This window comes from Oncorhynchus kisutch, linkage group LG5, assembly GCF_002021735.2.
Source record: "Oncorhynchus kisutch isolate 150728-3 linkage group LG5, Okis_V2, whole genome shotgun sequence".
Taxonomy (NCBI): Eukaryota; Metazoa; Chordata; class Actinopteri; order Salmoniformes; family Salmonidae; genus Oncorhynchus; species Oncorhynchus kisutch.
The window spans coordinates 49224593-49240240 of record NC_034178.2 but is presented as its reverse complement, the minus strand read 5'-3'; the positions used below and the strand labels follow the sequence as shown (position 1 = coordinate 49240240).

Here is a 15648-nt window from a genome sequence, read left to right as displayed (position 1 = left end):
ACAACACCCCATAATAACAAAGCAAAAAGCCTTTTTCTCTAAATGGGATTGTACATTTAGCAACTTCTTAAACAGGATTACTTACCCATGTTTTCTCAAACTATAGTGTATGACATACAATTTTTACGGTCCGATTCTACTTTCATCCAACGTAAAAAATAGAATAAAAAAATGTCAAATTTGGGAACATGAGACTAAAAAGAGGTGGTATACATTCATGTTCCCATGTTTATTTTCCTTGTTCCCCTCAGACCTCAATCATTAGGTCAGTAACACTGTACTGATGGAGAGGAAAGAGGGAGAGTTGGAAGCGGTGTAGAGGGAGTAGGAAAGTTAAAGGGTGAAGCGATTTATAGAGAGATGAAGAGGACAATCCTCCAGTCACAGTGCTCCTGGGTCCTTCAAAGCACGATACTGATCATCCCCGGGAGTACAGCTTTTGTTCAAATCCAAGGTCTGCTTGATTCATTACATAAACCATCACACAACATCTAGAATTGCTTAGGTCAGTAAGAGACATTGCAATTCCGACTGCAGATAGCCTAGTGGTTCGAACATTGGGCCAGTAACCGAAAGGTTGCTAGATCGAATCCCCGAGCTGACAAGGTAAAATTCTGTCATTCTGCCCCTGAACAAAGGCAGTTGAACAAAGGCAGTTCTTATTGTAAATAAGAATGTTCTTAACTGACTTGCTTAAAGTCAGTTAAGGTTTAAAAAAACAAAAACAATAAGTTATAACAACCATTTAAAAACAGGCTCTTCAATAGTAGTTCACCACTTACCTTGAGAAGCAAAACTCCAGCTGTTTCTTCAGAGACTCTCTCAGGCTCTCTTCAGAGAGGGGCTGCTGTTCCTCCACTGCACACACACAATTTCATATCACAATTCATGTTTGGGTATAGGCTGCAAAGCTACAAGTTTTATTCCTTGTGCATAACAACTGTTACCATTGGTAATCAATATTCAATTAATTCAGGCAACACTAAATGACGATACTTCATGAAAGGCAAAACTGAGAAAATGTAGTTTAACGTTGTTTTATGTCACATGTACAGTGAAATGCTTCACTTCCCAACACTGCACTATTCAACATTAAACTAATGATACAATTAAAGAGAGGAAGCTAAATACAGGGTCATTACCAGTAGCAAATTCACAATGTGCGGCGAATGAGTATTTGAGGTAGATATGTACATGTAGGCAGGATAAATAATAATGGTAAACAGTTTGGCAGCAGCTAAGTGGTGAGTGTGTCAGTGCAAGAATGTCAGCATAGGTGTGAAAGCAAAAATACATGTAAACAGTGCTGAAAAGTGACTGGTAGCAGGACACACATTCAAAAGTTGAGTTACTTAGAAATGTCCTTGTTTTAGAAAGAAAAGCAAATTGTTTGTCCATTAAAATAACATCAAATTGATCAGAAATACAGTATAGACATTGTTAATGTTGTAAATGACTATTGTAGCTGGAAATGGATGATTTTTTATCCAATATCTACATAGGCCCATTATCAGCAAACATCACTCCTCTGTTCCAATGGCACTGTGTTGGCAAATTCAAGTTCATCATTGTAAAAGGCTAATTGGTCATTAGAAAACCCTTTTGCAAATATGTTAGCACAGCTGAAAACTGTTGTTCTGATTAAAGAAGCAAAAAAACATCCCGGAGTTGCCTCTTCACTGTTGACATTGAGACTGGTGTTCTGCGGGTACTATTTCATGAAGCTGCCAGTTGAGGACTTGTGAGGCGTCAGTTTCTCAAACTAGACACTAATGCACTTGTCCTCTTGCTCAGTTGTGCACCGGGGCCTCCCAATCCTCTTTCTATTCTGGTTAGCGCCAGTTTGCACTGTTCTGTGAAGGGAGTAGTTCACAGCGTTGTACGAGATATTCAGTTTCTTGGCAATTTCTCGCATGGAATAGCTTTCATTTCTCAGAACAATAGACTGACGAGTTTCAGAAGAAAGTTATTTGTTTCTGGCCATTCTGAGCCTGTAATCGAACTCACAAATGCTGATGCTCCAGATACTCAACTAGTCTAAAAAGGTGGCCAGTTTTATTGTTTCTTTAAAATCAGCACAAGTTTTCAGCTGTGCTAACATAATTGCAAAAGTATTTTCTAATGATCAATTAGCCTTTTAGAATGATAAACTTGGATGAGCTAACAACGTGCCATTGGAACAGGAGTGATGGTTGCTGATAATGGGCCTCTGTACGCCTATGCAAATATACCTTTTAAAAACTCTGCCGTTATCAAGCTACAATAGTCATTTACAACATTAACAAATGTCTACACTATGTTATTTTAAATGGAGAAAAATAAATAATTGCTTTTCTTTCAAAAACAAGGAAATTTCTAAGTGACCCCAAACTTTTGAAAGGCAGTGTGTGTGTACGGTAATAAACAGTACAATATCCATTCAGGGTTTTTTCTGCATAGAAAAGTCATGGGTGGGCCGCCTAAGTGTTTTTTCAGACCGCCTACGTACAAAATAAAATGTTGCTCTCACACACACACTACTTGACCAACAAGTATGAACACCTGCTCAAAACCATGGGCATTAATACGGAGGTAGTTTCCCCTTTGCTGCTATAACAGCCTCCACTCTTCTGGGAAGGCTTTCCACTAGATGTTGGAACATTTCTGCGGGGACTGGCTTCCATTCAGCCACAAGAGCATTAGTGAAGTCGGGCACTGATGGTGGACGATTAGGACTGGCTCGCAGTCGGCATTCCAATTCATCCCAAAGGTGTTGGGTGAGGTTAGGCCTCTGTGTGGCAGTCAAGTTCTTCCACACATCGACAAACCATTTCTGTATGGACCTCGTTTTGCCAAATGGTGAAGCGTGATTAATCACTTTCCACTGCTCCAGAGTCCAATGGCAGCAAGCTTTACACCACTCCAGCCGACGATTGGAATTGCGCATGGTGATCTTCGGCTTGTGTGCGGCTACTCGGCCACGTTAACACATTTCCCGACAGTTATTGTGCTGGTGTTTCTTACAGGCGCAGTTTGGAACTCGGTAGTGAGTGTTGCTTTCGAGGACATACGATTTTTACGCGGTCCAGTTCTGTGAGCTTGTGTTGCCTACCACTTTGCGACTGAGCCGTTGTTGCTCCTAGATGCTTCCACTCCACAATAGCAGCACTTACAGTTGACCAGGGCAGCTCTAGCTGGGCAGAAATTTGACAAACTAACTATGATGGTGGCACGTTGAAAGTCACAGTGCTTCAGTAAGGACATTCTACTGCCAATGTTTGTATATGTAGATTGCATGGCTGTGTGCTTGATTTTACACACCTGTCAGCAACGGGTGTGGCTGAAATAGCCAACTCCAGTAATTGGAAGGGGTGTCCACATACTTGTGTGTGTGTGTGTGTGTGTGTGTGTGTGTGTGTGTATTTTTTGTGTGTTTGAATTTTCAGTATGGAAAAACTGTGTAAAGTTTAAAACCAGATCAACTATGAAAAGATAAAGACCTATTTATTTTTTAACATGAGATAATCTTTGACAACTAACAATCACCAAAATAAAAGCTATACAGCTAGAGAGCATCTAACATTTAAGAAATTATGTAATCAGGAGTATTTTGTCATGGCATAGGGCCCCCATTGATTCTGTTATTATGTTTGAGTCACTCAGATAACAAAAACCATGGCAAAATGTGTAGAATTGCAGGAAATTAGCTTTAAAACCGCAAAAATGTGCCACTGCGGCCAACAGGAAGGCCACGCCCACCACCCAAGCCCCAGTTTGATCCCCCCAGTTTGATCCCCCCAAAATGTAAAATAAATTAAAAACAGTACATGTAGCCAATTCCCTCCAACACCAGATCAGAGCATGCCATGTCAATAGCTTCTGACCCAGAGAGAGCTGACCTGAGGAATGCTACTGACCTGCTGACTCAGTCACAGAGTCATAGAGGGGGTACCCCAGCTTAGGGGGATCCATGCCGTTCAGTACACCCTCTGTGTGTAAACGGGCACTACTGTCCGACGGGTCTGAGTACTCCGTGCCGTACCCCTTATCCTCAGTTGGGGGAGCCTCTGAATAACCTGGGAAGAAGATGGTAGAGTCATGTGGTAGATAAGAGTCTGACAGGGAAAGAAACACTCTCAAGGTTGAACCAGGGAGGCTATGCATTCCACAGACTAATAACAGTGTTTTATTTTCAGTCCATCCACAGATCAGGGTTAGGATGATCTCAGGCCTGGATTAACGGTCCTTCTAAGAAGGCAACTGTGCACTCAACTCCACTAATCAAGTGCCCTAAACCACATGCTTAACACATGTAGAATTTCGAGGAAAATGTGCATCAATTCCATTTAAAACACAAAGTGAATATCTTATCTAGGTCTGTGATGAAGATCTAGTTAGGCCTGTGTGTGAATGTAGGTATATAAAAACTCCAGCGGTGCATTGGGATTGGCATTTACCCTCAGTGACATCAGCAGAAGTGGGGGTAGTCTCTAGCCAGTGGGTGCCCTCCGTGCCGTCCTCTGGGACTTGGCTCTGGGGCACAGGGATCTCCTGCCAGACTTTGGCATTGGGGTTTAGCCCTGCTCCCTTTGTGGTGACCTGTGTGACAAAATACAGAAACAGCTTTAGGCTCCTGTAGGTTTCTGTCAAATGCTTATTTAGAGATCATGGATTCATATTCCAATATTGCGGCATTTTCAAAACATCCAATGCTGTCAAATACATTATCATATACCATTAACATCAATCAACCCTACGCTGATGAAGTCCATTTGGAGAGTGATATGTTATGAACGCTGCTTAACAGGCTAAATGTTAAATGCCCTCCATCAGATTTTCATTATCATTAACAGCCATGTTTGAAATGGAAACACCTCAATGAATCAGCCATGAATGCACGCTGATGTTTAATTCTAGACCAGATCAAATTTGCTGAGATTCAAATTACACCTTTCACCTTGAATTGAAAGTCAGACACCAATGCAAAGCACAAGAAAGCCCATATCAAATATTTGCACGTTACAGCATTCACCTCTAATTGAAATGCCGCCATAGTGGAATAAAATAGTGCGTGGCAAAGATGTGGCAATAACACACATTTGTGAAAAACATAGGCTAAATATTACATTACCACGATATGTATTTTTTTGTGGAGTAAAATGTCTGGGATGCATTTGTCTTCCAGCTAATGAATGAACTTGAGTACACTGTGATAAATTGTACATACTGGAGCTTCAACCCGTCATATGCAACTACTTGATGTTTAAAATAGTCAAGCCTTTGTAACGACTAATCAGATTAGGTAGCATCAACTACTCAGTGGTCACTACACTGACTGGAGACCTGGGCATCTAAACATATCTGTCTAAACTCCCCACTTGGTTAGATACAATATGACAAGTTAAACTGACAACTATGTTTGTTCATTTACATGGTACACATGTGTTGTAACTAGGCTAAGAAAAAAACATCGTAATTCATTAACATATCGGTGACTGATATGTGAAATTAAGGAGGCGTTATATCACGTCCCATCAGCCAGACCTACACACACGTTCTTGCCCCTTAGCTCTAGATTGTAAAAACTTTACATGTAGCCAACTAGCTAGCTACAGCGCAATTTATTTTAAAATTTAAAAAATCCCTTTGCATGCTCACCAATGAACGAAAGCATATTCACCGATTGCAACGTTTGATGAACGTCATTATTTCAGCGCTATTGACACGCATGCAACGGTCCCCGTGGCTTCCTAAAGCGCCATAAAATTTCTTCCATAAACCGAACTTTAGACTAGAATGTATAGCTAATAGTACAAACCAAACATACCTCAACAAATAACAACATTGTCTTCCTCCCAATGTGGTACTGACTCGCTAGCTACCCGATTCAATGGATGTAGCCAGCTAATTCACGATTTTGGTCACTTTTAAGAAGATAAATGTAAAATGGATGGAACTCGATAACACCGTACAATTCACAAGAGGACAGCATGCTACATGGAAGGCGCTCTCATGAGGCCTAAACGGATTGCTCATTGGTTATCGTACTCCATTAGACTCCGCCTCTCCCAAGTCGTCACATGTAAAGACACACTTTTGTGCAAAGCCTCTCATTCACACATTTCCCCCCCACCGACAATACGTCAAAGACATTCTCGCAATTGGTCGAAGCGTCGCGTCAGTCAAAACCATCGTTCAACTCTTCCGGTTCTGAAGCCTTCCCTCTGCGGATAGTACGACAAAAGAGAGCACATGGCGAAAGGCATACAGGCCGCTCCAGCATCATGTATACGCTGCACACTTGTAAACCGAAGAACATAAAATAGAAATCATTGCCGATCATGTGGAAATAAAATAAGAACCTTATTGACAGCTTTGGTGGAGGTCAGGAAAACAAAAGGTCCCACTTAACCGATACTATTTATGTCCGAGGTAATCAAAACACGAGGGAAAAAAGGGTTGAACGGATTCTGGGGTGTATTTATTAGTCAGATTCTGTTGCCAAACGTTTTGCAATGACAACAGTTTACTCTAGGAACCAAACTGAACCAAACGGGGACCTAACTGAACTTGTCCAATAAAAATGTAACTAGCTTTTGTTGCAGTATCTGACTAATGAACACACCCCTGATCTGAGTCTGGGCCACAGTTCTTAGCCCACTGAACTGAAGCCTAAGCATTAGCTTGGAGAGCCAACAAGTCTGAAGGTCTCAGGCAAGGTTACTCATCACGGGAATGTGGTTCACTGAACCAACTGGTCAGACTACACCCCCATTTGATCGCCTTAGTCACTGTACTACTGTGACCAAGTGGGGTTTTGAACCTGGATCTCCTGCAAGATTGTTAGCTCAGGGAGACAAAACAAGTCTTTAGGTCTCAGAGGCAAGGTTACTCATCACATGAGTGCAGTTCACTGAATCACCTCCATTACACACATGCAACAGTCATCAAAATTGTTACGGTTTGAAAACAATTGTAGTAAATGCAACAATTGGGAAATGGATGAAGATACTGCAAACATAACTTTAAAATTAATCAGATATAACTGAATTATTGCACAGAAAATATTTTACTAGTTCAGGCGGCGTAGTGTGTTACTGATGGTAGGCTTTGTTACTTTGGTCCCAGCTCTGCAGGTCATTCACTAGGTCCCCCCGTGTGGTTCTGGGATTTTTGCTCGCCGTTCTTGTTATCATTTTGACCCCACAGGGTGAGATCTTGCTTGGAGCTCCAGATCGAGGGAGATTATCAGTGGTCTTGTATGTCTTCCATTTCCTAATAATTGCTCCCACAGTTGATTTCTTCAAACCAAGCTGCTTACCTATTGCAGATTCAGTCTTCCCAGCCTGGTGCAGGGCTACAATTTTGTTTCTGGTGTCCTTTGACAGCTCTTTGGTCTTGGCCATAGTGGAGTTTGGAGTGTGACTGTTTGAGGTTGTGGACAGGTGTCTTTTAGCCGGTTTTTGTTCCGTGTTACTGACACAATGACATTCATGTATATCACAGGTGGTTGGTGGCACCTTAATTGGGGAGGACGGGCTCACGGTAATGGCTGAAGCGGAATATGTGAAACGTTATCCAACAATTTTTTTGTGTTTGATGTAGGGAGACAAATTGTTAGTCTGTTTTACTGCCGACTAACTGACGCCAATCAACCGGTCAGCAAAACATTAAAAAACAATACTAACAGTAAAATGACGTGACCAACAGAAAATACTTTCTGAGATCCGCATATAATGACAAGATGCTTATGTTTCTGCCCTAACAACCTTAGGACCAAAATAAGCCCATAGAAACGCATTGGACTTATTTTGGCGAGAGAAACCTCTCGCGTCACCTCTTCCTCTCAAAAGGCTATAATTGAACATGTAATTCCTGTAATGAAGCAGCTAATAAAATGTGATTTTCAAAAATTTTCCCAAATGCAATTGGCAGAAGAAAAAAAAGAGTTATATGAAAAATAAAAATAGCTCCTTATTAATTCTGGCCACCAAAGTTAACATGCGACTGCATTTAGAATTATTTGTTGCGCAATGACTGGGCGTACAAAAGCAGGTTTCACTCCAGTAGCCTACAGGCTTTTTGAGGAGCTACTCTTGCGCTGTCTGACAGGTGGTAGACTACTCCGCACCTCAAACTAGGCTCTGTATGCTGTGTGCGTTTGATAAATAAAATTCATGCCAACTAAATAAAAACAGACACGTGGCATTTTCATTCAACAAAATTATGCAAATTAACCTATGGACCAATAAGCATGACCGGTCAAATGTATTTTCGGTGGCTAACAGATTAACGGTTAACATCCCTAGTTTGATTATTATGAGCCTCTACTGATGTACATTACTTCTATTCCTCCAGCCAAATAACAGGTAGGCTCGGGCTTGGCAAATATGAGAAATCAGTCAGTCATTCTATGCAGTATTCTATTATACACTGAACAGTGGAGAGTTAAATGTGTTGTATTGAGTAAAAGTCAATTTCAGTGACAGGTCTTTGGAGAATATTTAGAAAACGCGAACAAGCATCCAGGGGGACGGGGCGAACAGGATGCTAGGCCACTATATTTTCCACCATGGTATTGCAATACTAATCGGTATTGTAATACTTGGCCTGGTATTGTATTATTTGTAAAAATGTTGGTATCGCGATAAGGGTTGTCTATTCACAATGTTGACATCAGAAAACCACTCGCTCACACAACACCATACATGCCGTCTGCCCAGTACAGTTGAAAACAGGATTCATCTGTGCAGACCACGCTTCTCCAGCATGCCAGTGGCCATCGAAGATGAGCATTTGCCCACTGAAGTCGGTTACAGCGCCAAAATGCAGTCAGGTTAAGTCCCTGGTGAGGACAACGAGCTGAGATGAGCTTCCTGAGACAGTTTGACAGTTTGTGCAGAAATTCTACAGTTGTGATTAACCACATTTTCATCAGCTGTTCGGGTGGCTTGTCTCAGACGATCCCGCAGGTGAAGAGGCTAGAGGTCGACCAATTAATCGGAATGGCTGAATAATTAGGGCCGATTTCAAGTTTTCATAACAATTGGAAATCGGTGTTTCTGGAAACCGATTTGGCAATTTATTTTTTATAGCTTTATTTAACTAGGCAAGTCAGTTAAGAACACATTCTTATTTTCAATGACGGCCTAGGAATGGTGGGTTAACTGCCTTGGTCAGGGGAAGAACGACAGATCTGTACCTTGTCAGCTCGGGGATTCAATCTTGCAACCTTACAGTTAACTAGTCCAACGCTCTAACCACATGCCTCTCATTCCACTCCACGAGGAGCCTGCCTGCTACGCGAATGCAGCAAGAAGCCAAGGTAAGTTGCTAGCTAGCATTAAACTTATCTTATAAAAAACAACCAATTAATCATAATCACAAGTGTTGCATATAAATCGATGCAACGCAGGGAGATAAACACCAATGCCTTTATTAAAATCAATACACAGATGTATGTATTTTTAGACCTGCATATTTAGCTAAAAGAAATCCAAGTTAGCAGGCAATATTAACCAGGTGAAATTGTCTCACTTCTCTTGCGTTCATTGCACACAGAGTCAGGGTATATGTAACAGTTTGGGCAGCCTAGCTCTTTGCGAACTAATTTGCCAGAATTTTACGTAATTATGACATAATATTGAAGGTTGTGCAATGTAACAGCAATATGTAGACTTAGCGATGCCACCCATTACATAAAATACAGAACGGTTCTGTATTTCACTGAAATAAACGTTTTGTTTTTCAAAATGATAGCTTCCGGATTCGATCATATTAATGACCAAAGGCTCGTATTTCTGTGTTATTATGTTATAATTAAGTCTATGATTTGACAGAGCAGTCTGACTGAGCGGTGGTAGGCAGCAGCAGGCTCGTAAGAATTCATTCAAACAGCACTTTTGTGCGTCTTCCCTGTGCTTCAAGCATTGCGCTATTTATGACTTCGAGCCTATCAACTCCCGAGATTAAGCTGGTGTAACCGATGTGAAACGGCTAGCTAGTTAGCGGGATGCATGCTAATAGCGTTTCAAACGTCACTCGCTCTGAGACTTGGGAGTAGTTGTTCCCCTTGCTCTGCAAGGGAGCGATGGGTAACAATCCCTCGAGGGTGGCTGTCGATGTGTTCCTGGTACAAGCGAGGAGAGGGACGGAAGCTATACTGTTACACTGGCAATACTAAAGTGCCTATAAGAACATCCAATAGTCAAAGGTATATGAAATACAAATGGTAGAGAGAGAAATAGTCCTATACATACTATATTAACTACAACCTAAAACCTCTTACCTTGGAATATTGAAGTCTCATGTTAAAAGGAACCACCACTTTCATATGTTCTCATGTTCTGAGCAAGGAACTTAAACGTTAGCTTTTTTACATGGCACATATTATTTTCTTCTCCAACACTTTGTTTTTGCATTATTTAAACATGTTTCATTATTTGAGGCTAAATTGATTTTTATTGATGTGTTATATTAAGTTAAAATAAGTGTTTATTCAGTATTGTTGTAATTGTCATTATTATAAATAAATAAACATTTATTTTATTAAATTGGCCAAATAATCGGTATCGGCTTTTTTTGGTCCTCCAATAATCGGTATCGGTGTTGGAAAAAAATCACAATTGGTCGACCTCTAGAAGAGGCTGCTCGTGGTGGTCCTGGACTGTTGTGGTTTCACATGGTTTGCGAATGTGAGGCCGTTTGGACGTAATGCAACATTCTCTAAAACAAAGTTGGAGGCGACTTCTTGCTTCTACACCTGCATTGCTTGCTGTTTGGGGTTTTAGGCTGGGTTTCTGTACAGCACTTTGAGATATCAGCTGATGTACGAAGGGCTATATAAATAAATTTGATTTGATTATGGTAAAGAAATTAACATTCAATTATCTGGCAACAGCTCTGGTGGACACTCCTTAAGTCAGCATGTCAATTGCACACTTCCTCAAAACATCTATGGCATTGTGTTGTGTGACAAAACTACACATTTAAAGAGTGGCCTTTTATTGTCCCCAGCACAAGGTGCACCTGTGTAAGGATCATGCTGTTTAAAAAGCTTATTGATATGCCATACCTATATATCAGGTGGATGGTTGATCTTGGCATGTAACTAAAATTGTGCACTACATTTTAGATGAATAAGCTTTTAGTGCATATGGAACATTTCTGGGATATTTTATTTCAGCTCATGAAACATGGGACCAGCACTTAACATGTTGCTTTTATATATTTTTGTTCAGTGTATTAAGATTGCATTTTAGGGATGCACCGATAGGACATTTTGGGCCGATACCGATCTCATATTTTCCTTGCCAAAAAAACTGATACAGACAACAGATTTAACATTTTAGCAGCCTTTTAAGCATTCTAGTACAGTTAAATAGTTTAAACACACACAAAAAGTTATTTTGTTGGCATTTCGCATGTCCCCATTACCAGTAAAACATAATCAAAACCTATTTATTTCACTTACTTGCTGTGCTGTTATGTTGTTCAGTCGTTTCATTCTCAACCAGGATTTCATCATAGATGTCAAGCAGTGATGTTTCAGCTGTCTGGTCCGTGGCCTCTTCTGACGTGGGTCCTCTTCCTCGGTGCGCACTGTCACTGTGACCGTTTCCATCTTGTCCAGCTGTGTAACATTTCACGTAAACCCTATTTCTTGTCTGCATCGAAGTAGCGGCCCTTGTACCTAGCATCGAGCATGGTGGCGACACAGTAAAGAGGCTCTGAGAGAATGCCTCCGAATCGCTTGTTCACAGCCTCCAGTCGGGTACTTTTGCAAGAATTAACCCCACGGTCTGTATACAGTTTTGTTGAGCAGGCTTTTCAATGCCACGACAAAGGGTATCACATCTGCTGCAGACCCAGTTGATGAGCTTATTTCTCGAGCCAGTTGTTCGAACGGAGCTAGGATTGTGTTCATGTTTCAAACGTGTTCTCAAATATGGCAGCAGCGGTATGAGAACCAGCACATTCTTGAGCATGCAATACAGCTTTCCTCAGTACGAAATCCTCTTAGACCCACTGTGCTGTCATACTCTGCATGCTCATGGGGCTGACATCGCTGGTCCAAATGTCAGTCGTGAAGCTAATAGCAGTGATGCCCATAGAAAGTAGTTCATGGATGTGTGTTTTAACAATACTGTGTAATTCCAGTAGGGCAACATCTGAAAAATAGCACCTACTTGGTAGTGTGTACCGGGGCTCGAGGTGCTCAACCAGTTAGCGAAAGCAAACATCCTCCACGAACAGAGAACGGTTGATTGTCAATGGCAATGAATTCCATTATCTTGGCGTTAATAGATTTCGGCTTGGAGTTTAATCAGATTTCTTTTACTCTTTCAAATGACTGTTTGACTTGCACTTCTTTAGTTGTTGGAAGTATGTGCCTAGTTTTTTTCTGCTTTTGTTCTAAGTAGTTGCTGAACTTCTGGGGGTGATGCACTTATAAATGAGTAATCAGGTTTGTGGTATTTAAAGTTTTCACTTTCTCCCCTAATCTGGAAATAATAGCAGCACAAACATTGCATATGGCCTTTTTGTTATCTTCCTTTGAAACTTCAAAATAGATCCACACAGCAGACATTGTGGGCTAGGTTAAGAATGCTGTGTTGCACATGTAGCACTGTATTTTTTGTGCCGTCATTTATCTACATTTAAAGGTATGCACTTAAGTTTGACATCGGTTTTGCACATCGGCGTTAAACTAGACATTGGGCCGATGCCGATATTTGTACCTAATATCGTCAGATTCCGATATCCTTAACGATATATTGTGCATCCCTATTGTATTTATTGCGTTTACAGCCATGGTGATGCACTGCACGTATGGAGTGAAAATCACAGAATATATGTTAGTTGCAGCAGCAGAGAAATATGAGAGAGCTTTTAGTGCAGAAGACCTACAGGAAGTTGAGAGAAGAGGTTCCATCCTCCCAGACCGACGGACTGGTGTAGGATCCTTTAGGGCCAAGTATTGGAATGGGATAGTGTATTGGCGCAGAGTAAGATGGTGCAATTTAAGTTTCCCCTTTATTTTTGTGTTTGTCACAATGTGGAATGCACATTCCGAACTGAGAAAGGCAGCAATACGCCAAAAAGCGTCTATTCTGCCGGAAATTCACATGAATTATTAATTCATACGGATACTCGTTACAAAACTATCTAGCTAACGTTGACTAACGTACGCGAGCTAACCTCGTTAGCAAACGTTTGCTATTTTACGTTGGTTAACTATTAGTCGACCTGGCTTGCTAACGTTAAGTTAACAAACACCTGTCGACAAACTAAGTCTTAATGCGTAGTTACAGGCCAGACTAACACCGAAGTAGCACGCGGAAGAACCAGTCTATACAGCCAACGGGTGAATTGCAGTAACTTAGCGAACTAACTAGGTTGCAACATTACGATTGCGTTAGTTTCATGGGGGCCTGCCCTTGGGAGATTCGAGGGGGAGGGAGTGCTAATTTTGCACAGGGCCCAAACTCACCATGCCGCCTTGATCCTTCACGGTTTTCGATGTTATCTCCCCTTGTTCACGTTTGCCCAATGCTGGCTTGACCCTTTCCTTCTGCTGCGGCGACGACGACGAGCAATGCTCCGAACTCATCCGTTGCCCCCGACTAGCCACTCTGCCCCGCCCCCCCACTCCGACTTCACCTTACCACGTAAAAACAATCTCACGCTATTCAACTTGGTTTGATGTATAACTAAGTGCAATCAATTGAGCAATTGTCACAATAAAAAGGAAATAGGATAGCCAGTCGTGTAGTATCTTAATTTTCGATTACAAACCAAATCGTTGACATAGCCGCACGACGAAGCCTATGCTAGGCGCCACACTCCCGTCATACAACGCGACCAGGAGTGTATTCATTAGTCGGATTCTGTTACAAAACGTTTTGCTTCGAAAACAAGAGTTAATATTTCAACAATTCCAGGTAGGTCCCTCCACGTTTAGTTCCGTTTGCTTCCGTTAGGGTTGTTACCGTTTACTTGAGGAACCAACCGTTTTTCAACGAAATTGGACGAATGAATACACCCCTGTTACTGCCTCCCTCCCTGGTAACAGTGCTACAGTCTCGGCGCCGCATAGCAACGAGAGCGGCACTCTTTCCGCATAACGACAGCGCGAGCAGAAAAACAAATACATGGAATGTTTTTTTAAATATATATGGATGTTTCAAAACAGCAGTCAATTTGGCGAGGGAAAAAACAAGAAACTTTTTCCAGATAATTGAAGTTTGTAAACAGACTATCATATGTGACTGTGTTCTTCAATATTGTAATGGAGCAGGTCACGAATCCTCGACCTTCTAGCCCGAGGTCCGGCGCGCTATCGACTGTGAATCAAAAGCATGCTCGTGCGGGAGAGTCGATTTCCGCGCTTATAAACCCAGGGTCGCTACAATATTTAATTTAGTCTTGAAATAATCACTGATCTGACATCAGTGACAAGTGGAAACACTAGCTTTCGGTGATTTTCTTTAAGGAAGGGAAATAACAATTATGTATACAAACACATATATAATTATACACATCATTGGGAAAGAATGATTCATGTATTAAACAGGGACGATTTTTCGGAAAAACAACGTCAGGAGGAACAGCGCCCGTTAGCCGTCTCTCGAGTCTAGGCAAAGGCTTGGTACAAACAGATTGTGGGACATAAACCAAATCAATCTGTGGTGTGCATATGGTTTTATCACAACAATACTACACTGATGTCTAGATGTTGAACAGGTATCATATTCTCTGTGATGTTATTCAGACATCTGAAGACCAGAGGTCGGAGACAAAGGTGTTGGCAATCATCTATATATAGAAGCAGATCATAACCTATGGCAGAATGGCATGTTTTGCCCATTCATTTATTGAAAGTTTGGTGTCAACTTAGTTTCCTCTCATGTATTTTCCAGCAAATGATCAATACATTTTAGACCATGCAAGTACAAAAATAAAAGTATGCTTTCACTCTCTAGTTTCCATTGCCATTAGCCTACACATATGATAGACAACGTTTTATTTTCTTTAAAGAAAAATAGTAATTTATGAAATTGTGGATGTTACACAACTGGCAACAGCTAGCAACAATTACAAAGTGACTTTTGGGGATACACTGTCAAAATTAAAGAACGAACCCCTCTCTTGAGTTTCTCTGGCCATGTCTTGAGCCCAGGGGATTTTTTTTTTTTTTTAACCTTTATTTTACTAGGCAAGTCAGTTAAGAAAAAATTCTTATTTTCAATGACGGCCTAGGAACAGTGGGTTAACTGCCTGTTCAGGGGCAGAACGACAGATTTTGTACCTTGTCAGCTCGGGGATTTGAACTTGCAACTTTCGGTTAGTAGTCCAATGCTCTAACCACTAGGCTACACTGCCACCCCTATGTGCGTCTCTGAGTAGGAATGCTGATCTAGTATCAGGTTGCCCTGTCCATGTCATTTTAATCATTGTGGTCTAAAATAGTCCAAATAAAAGCTTTTAGAGTGTGGTCTAAAATAATTCGAATAACTCAGATTTGAATCAATCAGATATTTTATTTTTAAGTTTATAACGGAAGTGATCAGATGCGTCTTCTGCTGCTACGTTCACACACATTGTATTTGTTCTAAATGATCAGCTTTCTCGAATGGTTTGCTTTCTCTTCTACATATTATAATTACT

General features: G+C 41.1%; 1 protein-coding gene across 6 annotated transcripts in view; it reads right to left on the bottom strand.

The window, feature by feature from the left end:
* Positions 1 to 14347, bottom strand: part of LOC109891184 (la-related protein 4) — a 33522-nt gene extending 19175 nt beyond the window's left edge. For 2 of the 6 annotated variants that reach the window (XM_020483525.2, XM_031825241.1), the window contains exons 1-4: positions 13472 to 14347; positions 4437 to 4578; positions 3897 to 4055; positions 783 to 858 (exon numbers count right to left, since the gene is read on the bottom strand). In XM_020483525.2, the coding sequence (XP_020339114.1) occupies positions 783 to 858; positions 3897 to 4055; positions 4437 to 4578; positions 13472 to 13591 (497 nt within the window). In that variant the 5' untranslated portion in view covers positions 13592 to 14347. Of the gene's footprint in view, positions 1 to 782; positions 859 to 3896; positions 4056 to 4436; positions 4579 to 5806; positions 5977 to 11452; positions 13442 to 13471 lie in introns of those variants that run through there. The other 4 variants (XM_020483524.2, XM_020483526.2, XM_020483527.2 and 1 more) reach the window with 4 other exon arrangements.
* Between the last annotated feature and the right edge of the window lie 1301 nt (positions 14348 to 15648).